This window comes from Branchiostoma belcheri, unplaced genomic scaffold, assembly GCF_001625305.1.
Source record: "Branchiostoma belcheri isolate BF01 breed outbred unplaced genomic scaffold, Haploidv18h27 scaffold5, whole genome shotgun sequence".
NCBI lineage: Eukaryota > Metazoa > Chordata > Leptocardii > Amphioxiformes > Branchiostomatidae > Branchiostoma > Branchiostoma belcheri.
In genome coordinates, this window is record NW_017804131.1 from 5,371,609 (window position 1) to 5,381,183 (window position 9,575).

At 41.1% G+C, this 9,575-nt stretch overlaps 2 protein-coding genes across 2 annotated transcripts in view; both read right to left on the reverse strand.

Annotated features, from left to right (window-relative positions):
- Nucleotides 1-7,283, reverse strand: part of LOC109479691 (exosome component 10-like) — an 11,802-nt gene extending 4,519 nt beyond the window's left edge. The window contains exons 1-11 of the mRNA XM_019781681.1: nt 7,152-7,283; nt 6,377-6,516; nt 5,868-5,991; nt 5,214-5,318; nt 4,566-4,731; nt 3,960-4,138; nt 3,551-3,661; nt 2,852-2,995; nt 1,995-2,185; nt 1,245-1,401; nt 591-671 (exon numbers count right to left, since the gene is read on the reverse strand). Coding sequence (XP_019637240.1) covers nt 591-671; nt 1,245-1,401; nt 1,995-2,185; nt 2,852-2,995; nt 3,551-3,661; nt 3,960-4,138; nt 4,566-4,731; nt 5,214-5,318; nt 5,868-5,991; nt 6,377-6,516; nt 7,152-7,277 — 1,524 coding nt within the window. The 5' untranslated portion in view covers nt 7,278-7,283. The remainder of the gene's footprint in view (nt 1-590; nt 672-1,244; nt 1,402-1,994; nt 2,186-2,851; nt 2,996-3,550; nt 3,662-3,959; nt 4,139-4,565; nt 4,732-5,213; nt 5,319-5,867; nt 5,992-6,376; nt 6,517-7,151) is intronic.
- A 468-nt stretch (nt 7,284-7,751) lies between these two features.
- Nucleotides 7,752-9,575, reverse strand: part of LOC109480097 (NADH dehydrogenase [ubiquinone] iron-sulfur protein 6, mitochondrial-like) — a 3,631-nt gene continuing 1,807 nt past the window's right edge. The window contains exon 4 of the mRNA XM_019782252.1: nt 7,752-8,126. Within this exon, the coding sequence (XP_019637811.1) occupies nt 8,067-8,126 (60 nt within the window). The 3' untranslated portion in view covers nt 7,752-8,066. The remainder of the gene's footprint in view (nt 8,127-9,575) is intronic.

Genomic DNA, 9,575 nt, shown 5'->3' on the forward strand with positions numbered 1-9,575 from the left:
GGAAAAAATCTTTTCCAGCTGATAATATTTTACCATCTGAGGCGTCAGTTGACTAATGCTATTGTTTCTTCCAACTCTGCATCGCTCTTTTCCTCCTGCCAACACCAAGCTGCTGCGTACCGACAACGGAAGAAAATTGCATTTGTTGATGATTATTACATAAATAATATCAAATATAATATTTTCTTCTGTTTCCCATGGGTGCTTTTTGGTGCATTTGGGGTTTTCTGATGCACAAGATGTATAATATCACCAATCAACAGAGTTTGTAGAAAAGCACTTTAGTTTGGTGAAGTTTGAGCACCATTTGTGAAGCAAATGCTTGCATAAATGTTTAAGACACAATGTAAGAAGTTGTACATAAGTTACAAAAGTCAGATAGCCTCATACACTACTTGAGTCCTTTGATAATTCAAAGAACCAAAAATTACTGGTCAAATTGTTGCCATTGCTGCACTTTTAAAGGAAACATGACAAGACTATATGCCTGGTGCTGACAGTCAGCCATCTGGGACACGTGTTGTGGGATGTGTATTGCAAAGGATGATGGGATAGTATCATTTCCCCCCCTGGGCCTGTGGAGTCCTTACCTGTTGCGAGTTGAAGGTTTTCTTGTGTTTCTGAAGCAGATTCAGGTAGGAATCTTCTGTGTACAGCAACTTCTGGTACCTCTGTAATAATTCATCATAATAATTAATGAAACAATAAGCTGACAAAAACAAACCACTGTAGGAACTCATAAAATCCTATTCTCGTATATCAAAGAAAAAAATGTAGTTTTTACATGTAAATCATCAAAGATAAAGAAGTGCATACATGTAGGTCTAGCATGAAAGCCTTTTCACCATGGCAAAAAAAAATAGCTGCCTCTAAGAAGATGTATCAACACTGGAGCCCATAAAACAAGACTGGTTGACAACTTACAGTTACAAACAGAAAGATCCACAGATACAACAGTTACTGGGCTAGTAAAGGAGGCTACATATAGCAGGGCACTCCAGCCATCACTAAACAGAGATGGTGGGCAATATAACCTGCCTGGCATGTCACACTGATGTCACATATCGGTAAAGTCTCATGTGAATAGGTCATATGTCCGTAACTCTTATGGTTTATGTTCGGAAGTGATTGGTCATTACTTATTCTGATGGAAGTGACAGTGGTCATTGAAAATTATATCCTTGTGTACCCTTGTGTTGGAATAAAGTTCTGCATCATACAACTGTTACTAGTGATGTCCCTACCTGTAGACACACTTGTCTGCTCCTCTCCAGTGTGTTGTGTAAGAGGTTAGCCTCGTTGTTTCCCCTGTCTAACAGTTCTGATCTCATACAGTCATAGATGTGCAGCAGATAGTGGGTGTCTTCACGGGCATACTGGATCATCTCACTGGGAATAGGTCTGCAGGGTGCAACAAAAATGGAAGTTAGAATTATTTTATGAAGCATAAGACACATTAGGTGGAAATACAGTTAGCTTGCCTGACATTGTCATTAGCTTAGGTTATAAACTTTTTATCTTGAAAGTTCATCTGTGTTGGTAGAAGTCATTATGCAGCAAGTTTAAACTGTAATTTCCAACACAAGAAATCTTTGGGAAAAATTTGGGTGAGTCCAATTTCTTGTGTTGGAAATTACAGTTTAAACTTGCTGCATAATTATAAACTTCTTGTATATGACAACAAAACCTGTGTCTAATTATTATATACAATAATATTCAAGTAGATAAAATGAAGGCAAACAATACAGTTTTTTTGTTAAACAGTTTTCTAAAACCTTTGTCTACAGTACTAGTATATACAATTATATTCAAGTAGATCTACCGGTAATGTAGCAAACAATACAATTCTTCTGTTAAACAGTTTTCTACATATGAAAAAACAAAAGTGTAACACATTGAATTCAATGTCTCAACATTCAACCTCTGCCAAGCCAGCATTCCAGATTCAAATGCCTGTGACCTGCAGTTTGAGAAGCCATTGCTAGGGGGCACACCTGATTCTCCAGTCTGCTAGCTGGTACTTCTTGTCAGGTTCCACGTCGCAGTAGGTCTTCAGTAGGTACGCCAGTGAGTGTCTGGGCAGTCCGAGGACGTGCGATGCCTGGCCCGTGTCGAACATGTTCACCACGTACACGCCAAAGTCTCGCTGTAACCACTGGATATCCATGTCTGCTCCATGGAAAACCTAACGAATAAACAAACCAAATTTCATCAGGTACGTCGATTAAGGTTAGACATCCAGGTTATACGATACGCCAAAAAGCAATTACTCAAGCAACTGGATATGATTTTGAAAACGTCAGACGTTTCAGCTAGTATCCACTGCAATTTCCCTCTGGTCTCTCAGTCACTGACGAAAGCTAGTGGATACTAGCTGAGACGTCTGACGTTTTCAAAATCATATCCAGTTGCTTGAGTAATTGCTTTTTGGCAAATTTCATCAGTTATAACTTAAACAGTCTTAGTATAGAGGAGCTATGACATGTTGACAGTTAAGGTTATGGGAAGACAGAGAAGTGCCTTTAGCTGAACATTCAAAGTTCGCATTGGTTATGCAGAATTAATACAGAACACATGAGCTAGCATTAACATTAGCAAAAATTGACATTCATAAACAAGCATTCACATTAATTTTCAATGACACCAGAATCTAAAAATAACTCAAGACAACAAACATTTTCAGAAAATGAAATATTCTAAACTTCAGATGTGGTGTATGAAACTTAATTATACATAGATATGATATTTTGTACAATGTATAATAGTTCACTGAATTTCAAAGCTCTCATAAAATAAAACAAAAAAAAATGGTAGACTGGAAAAGACAATGACACTAAGTATGACCTCTGACCTTGACAATCTTGGGGTCGGTGAAAGTGTCGTTGAGGATGTGGAGGTCGGCCCGCAGCGTGAGGGTGTCCACGATGTAGTCCTGGTCACGAGTCGACACCTGCATCAGACAGGTGAAACCCTGGAACGACCTGTAGGAGTGGTGCTACAGGGGAGAAACATACACATGTGTAAGGTAAGAGATAAGGCTCCGCTTCCGAGGTGTCACCAAAAACAAACTACTTAGTCACTTTGGTGGACACCTGCATCAGACAGGTGAAATCTTGGAACGACCTATAGGAGTGGTGCTACAGGGGGAAAAAATAGTTTGGTTTATTGTAAGTGAACAACTGGCAACTCACAGGCTGAATTGTGTGTTCTTACATACATACATATGGAAATCAAACTACATGTTGCACAATGCTATTATCTAAAACCCATGACCAACACATTAAATTGTTGACTTAGGCAATATGTATGGTCATCAAAATTTGAGATGATAAAACCAGTAACAATAGAAAACATACAAGGTAGGAGGTTCTAATAGGCTCCGCTACTGAGGTGTTTTCAAAAACAAACTAGTCACTTTGAAAATATACACACTTGAAACGGAGTCAAATATTTCTGTAACTAATTACTCTACCACAGAAAAATTCCTTATAAGAATGTGATCTAAGTGAATGAAACATATTGAACAAGAGAAATAAAGAGGATGCTTTACCTCTAAGTCCACTGCAAACTCTGAACACATGGATAACTTGTCGTTCATCTCCATCAACTCTTCAAGTGAGGTGACCAGAGTCAGGGGCGTGGTATCGATGGGATTTGAAGTCTGGAGAAAAAGAAAACAAGGGATCAATGGTAGTAGGTGTAGTCCCAACATGACACATTGGACAAGATCTAAAACTCTGTGAGTGATCTTTTTTTTCTGTTGGAATAAGATTTGTTTTCCTTAACATGTACTTGTTGGGAAAAGAAAGAGAGGCAGACCTAAAACCACTTGGAGAAGAACTGTGATAGACATCCATGGGATAATCCTGGCAACCAGTAAAGAAGGTGGCCAAGGATACCCAGATGGACAGAAAAAGTCATGGTCTTATGTCTCGCAAGGGATGAAGAGTATAACTAACCTGTGGTTGTGTCTTCTGTAGCTGCTGCGGAGTGGGCTGGAAGTGTTCTAACTCGTACTGGTAGGGATGTGCCGTCAGGTCGACAGGCTGCCCCTCCTGTGCCTCCCTCTGTCTGTGGATAAAGTCAGCCAGGGCTGTAGGGACGTCCAGATCCTCCGGGTGGCGCTTCTGTTGGTCATCTGCAACACACAATGCAAGGCTATTTGTCAAAATACTCATTAATTCTAGCAACAAAGTCTACTTCGAAAATAGTACAGGGAGCTTTTATTGAAGCATGCAATTTCAACCACTGTTAATTTTGAATACTAATTTGTCCTCCAAATTCATACCAATATGCTATTCTATGCAATAAAAGACTTGAACGTAAGATAAACTGGTAGATGCAAAATGTGTCATGTCTAAGTCATGGAGGAAATAGAGCTTTGAGGGTCTCTTTGTATCACAGATAGAATTAAAGGTACAATAACACATTTCATTTTAGAGGTAAATAAAGGGTTGAAAAGAACATTAGGCTAAGAAATTAGATATTTTCTTAAAATCCTTGAAAAGCCTCCCCACAATTTCCAATTGAGTTTCTCCCACACTACTACTACTTATGTGCCTCACATTTAGGCAGCGGACGGAGAGCGTTGGGTTTGTGGCGTATGATGGGGATGAATGGCGTGTTGCTGTTGTCGATCTTGTCCTTGAACTTGAGCTGTGGACGCTCGATGTTCCTGGCGTGCAGAAGTCTCCATGTCACGCTCTTCTCACTACCGCTCCTGGACCTGGACTGGGAGAGGGAAGGAAGACAAAAATCGTTTTCAATGTAGATCAAACTGGTCATCATTAATGTCTTACATGATGTTAAGTTACAGTTTATACCCTTTTCTTTTTGTGACTTGTTCAATATTCGTTGTCATACATTGTACCATGTACAATTGTTGTGCAATAAAATTCATTGTATCATGACTGTATCATCATTGTATCATCATGACTGCATCAAATACATTCAGGAAACATACTAAAGTGTTAGCTATTGATTCATTATGTAAACAATTCTACATTCTACTTTAAAAAAAGAATTGCTCACCAAAATTTTCGACCGTATCACTCAGTCTTCCTCAGCTTTCTGAGTTCTGACCCAATGAAATTTTTCATGTGCTACCATTCTACATGTTCTAGCAATTCTTTTACCATACCATACTTATATGCTTAAGATAAAGGAGTTAAAAATACACTAAATGCGGATTCCAGAAAACAGAATGAAGTTACCTTTTTGTTCCATGATGACACGAGTGTCCCTGCCTGAGGTGTTCCAGCGGGTAGGACTGGCTCCTTTTGTTTCACCACTCCTGATGCCTCATCCAGGAGACTGCCCTGTGGAACAACAGAACCGGGCTTCAAATAAACTTTCTACTCTGGTACTAAAAATAAAACAACCTTAACAATACCTTCTCTTCTGTTTAGAAAGTTACATTTACCATCATTACAGTCAAAAGAAAAGCTAGTCATTGGCACACCACATGAAATTTTAATTTAGAATCGAAACGGAGCCTTCTCAATCTGAACACATACACACAAACATGGTACATGTTATATCTGCTATAACTGTGTGTGTACAGAGTAGAGCAGAGTACTACATATAGTAGAGTTGTTTCTGGTATTTGTACAAGGTAAAACAAAAGGGAAAATCTCACCTAGAGCTTTTGAGTAGTCACTCTGGTCTTCCTCAGTAGACTGACCCAGTGAGGCTTGTCAACACTGGGACAAATGACTGGTTGAAAGTTCTAGGTGAGAATATTTCCCTTTTGTGTTTTACCTTTGGACATGTAACTACCAATGCTTATATGATCACTTGGTATTGTTGCATATGGTTGCTGAGCCTTTCTTTTGTACAAAGAAAATACTTGCGGAGGTGCCACCTACCACTCTCTCCAGAATGATATCATTAGCCTCCACCACCGTGTCCAGTCGATCGTCCAGCTCCACGGATTTCTTCCCACGCAGGACCTCACCTTCAACCCCCTCGTGACGCAACAGTGTGTTCATGCTGGAACAGGATATAACGTTAGAGAACTAACAATATATATTAACATTAGAATTAATATCTGAAACTTCATTGAATATCATGAATCAGCTGTGAGTTACAGCTTCCCCTGATTAATTTTTTTTCTCTGGGGTGGGAGAATAGTACAAGAATGTTCTCAAAGTAAGATGCAGTTAGAAAGGCAGCTGGTAGGTGGCTTGCCCTTTGAATACTTTAAAAATGTAAATGCTAGGCCTATATCCACTGATTTAAAATATCAACGTTATACATGTACATGCAATAAAAAAATCCATTGGTCGTTGATAAAAAATGAACCAGCCAACCAATGAACAAGTGATAACAATGATAGTTTATACATAAAGGGACTTTAATACTCATCAAGACTTACTTGTTGACAATCTTGTGTGCATGTGCGGCTGCAAACTCCCTGAAGCCGGCAAAGCTGGTGTAGTAATCGAAGTCATCGCCAGGGCTGGGCAGGGCTGTCCGGGAAGACTTGGTCGCACGGAGGACGCTACTCAGGGCACGCTAAGGAAGACAAGGTGTCAAAAATTCTTTCAGGAGATTCAGGAGACAGTCTACACGCAAGAACAAGAGAATTTCTAAACAAAATTTGATGCACAAAATATGACACAACAACGTAAAATGGGGTAGCCCATGGTAAATCTGATCTCATATTATGACGTCGCAACAAATTATGAGGATCTAAAACTGAATCTTCACAACGAATGGCTCATATCTTAACCTCCAAGCAGATCCTAGGTAGCCTGGGTGTCAGCCTTGTTAGCTTTCGTCCGCTACCCAAACTAACAAGGCTGACACTCAGGCTAGATCCTAGGGTCTCAAAAATAGAGTATCAAAATTTTTGGCCAGGCAGTATCCAAGGCCAGAGAGGGTCCATGCGCGACCCAAGGTGGGGGTAGCGACAAAAAACGGGCCATATATAAAAAGCTAACGATCATTACCCCACAACCTCTGCTTGCTTGGAGAGATTATATCTGTGGCTAGTTTCTACAGCTTCTCCGCGGATCTGGTATAAAGCGTAGTGGGGAGGGGGGCAGGAGATGTCTCCTAGCACGCCTTCTCCAGCCATGTTGGGATCAGAGAAATAGAGAAACTTCAGACCGTAGTGATGGAAACGTTCGGTACAAACAGATTCTTACCTGGACGAAGCTGTTTACGTCACCGACTGGAGTCGTCGGCACGTGCTCGGCTTCGTCTGCAACTTCGTCTGCCATCTTGGACTTGGTAGGGAAGAAGCTGTTCATTCGCAGCGTGACGATTCGCATCGGAGCAGAAACCGCACGGTTCAAAAGCGCCCCGTAACGGTCAAAAATATTACTGCAAGACTCAGTCTGCTTCATACCTTCACATGATCGGGATTGTCCTATTTTAGCCAATTTCAATCACTTTTTTCGGTCCGCAGAGAGATTAGGTGAAGAGAAGTATTTTGTGCATCGTACCAGAAACATTATATTGTCTCAAAATCAATACATTTACAGTATAAACTATAATCAAGGACGTTATGTCAGAAGCTCCTTGGTATAATTCATGTTTGCCTGCACTTGAATACTTGAAGTACAAGTAAGTATTAAAGTCTTGGATATTGATGGACTTTTAATGATTGATCGCTACTGCTTTCTTCACAGTTTCATTGGCTACTTGTATACAAATGTATTTGGTATCCCTGGAGTGTGTAGTATTGTGTCACTACATCAAAAATGGGATAATGTTAGTAAGATGACAGTAAACTCAGACAGAAACAGCATATATGGCAATTTTATTCAACAAAACATGTATACAAGGTACTGAAGCAAGAAAATAAAGTACCAGTTTTATAGTCTGAACTGATGTTTTGTACATCTCTTTGCCAACATTTTTACAGTTGATGTAGCGGGCACAGCAAATCATTCAGTTATCCATAGCTAAGACAAGTTTAAGAATGCAGATGATTTCTTGCCATATGACCCCATAGTTTTACAGTGAATATGTCATTTCACTCCTTACTTGCTATAGTTTGTATCTGAATGAGAAAAACACAAAACAACAGACAGAGCTGTGATATATATTCTATATTATCAGTGCTTCTTGACAAAACGTAGGCCGCAGTACCCACAAGGATGTGGTCCCTCCTGGTCCTGTAGAGACAAGAACTGAATGTTAGAACAACAACAACAACAAAATTCTGCAAAATAACATGTCAACACACTTAGGGACCGTACGTTATTTATCGGGGGGGGAGGGCCGGTGCGTAGGAAATCGGACAGAAAAGGTTTTCCCTGGCCCTCCCCCCCGTATTTATTTTTTTCCCTGGCCCTCCCCCGCTTTAAGAAAACTTTCCTTGGCCCTCCCCCCCTTTCTGAAACATTACAAATGCCCCTGAAACTACATCCTAATTAATACTATCAACAATCAATTATATAATAATTTATTAATAGTTTGATATGATATTTAAGTGCGGCACGCGACGAAGTGAAATATTCCGTGGGAAGCTCCCGGCTCTTGAGCGTGCCCGCGGGGCCAAGGAAATGGGGCAAATTTGCACAGACAGGGATTGGCTTTTAAAATACCTGGCGGTTTGTTGGGTCGGCGTTTTCTCGATAGGCAGTATTCAGACCAAATAAGACTCTATGCATAGTCTTTTTTAACACTACCAACCGACCCACAGGCTGGTTTCATCCGCGGATCCAGAAATTTGTGAACGGGGGGGCGCACCACCTGACGTGGCCAAAGGCCACGTAAGCGCTGCGCGTCAGCGCTGCGCGGGGGGAGAGCACGAGTGGGGGGGAAGCCCCCCCTCTCGTTGGGGGGGTTTGGGGGGGCCTCCCCCAGAAAATTTTTAAAATTGAGAGTCTCTCTGGTGTGTTTTAGAGTCATTTCTGAGCAAATACTGATGTTTTCAGTACATTCATGTGCCTGTCGGTACATTTTACGACTGAGAAAATAGAATATTGAAAATGCATCTATGTTTTGGACGACTAAATTTCACGGAACGGGGCAAATAAAGAGTTCGCGATGCATCTAAGTTAGCGAAAAAAAAGAACCAAATACAAAAAGAAATGCCGCCTCTTTATAGACCGGATCAGTTAAATCATTTTCCGATCGCTGGGAACGCACAGAAGCCAGGCCGGAGTATTTTCGCTCGACAAAATCTGACGTCGTGCTGTCCACTCGTTCATGCAACTTGTCCAACGTGTCACTCGCATCAAGGTTCTGCAAAGACACACGTATCCTCTGGTGCACTTTGCTACGCTCATGAAGGTTGCTGCGTTTTTGGCTGAACGAAAATGTCGGGGATTTTGTACCGACATCTTTTTCCGACGACGCCATTTTGGCGAACAGAGTTACGGGAGATATGGAAGAAACCAATCATACTCGGGGGCGACCAATTTCGGGCGAAGGCGCACACGCATTTTCAGTTCCGTGACCGGCTGCCAAGGACATATAGCGTGTACTTTCCTACTTCTCAAAGCATTGAAAAGGTATAAGAATTGTGATAAAAAGTTTTCCTTGGCCCTCCCCCCGCCTTCTCTTATTTTCCTTGGCCCTCCCCCCGCCCCTTCTCATTTTCCTTGGCCCTCCCCCGT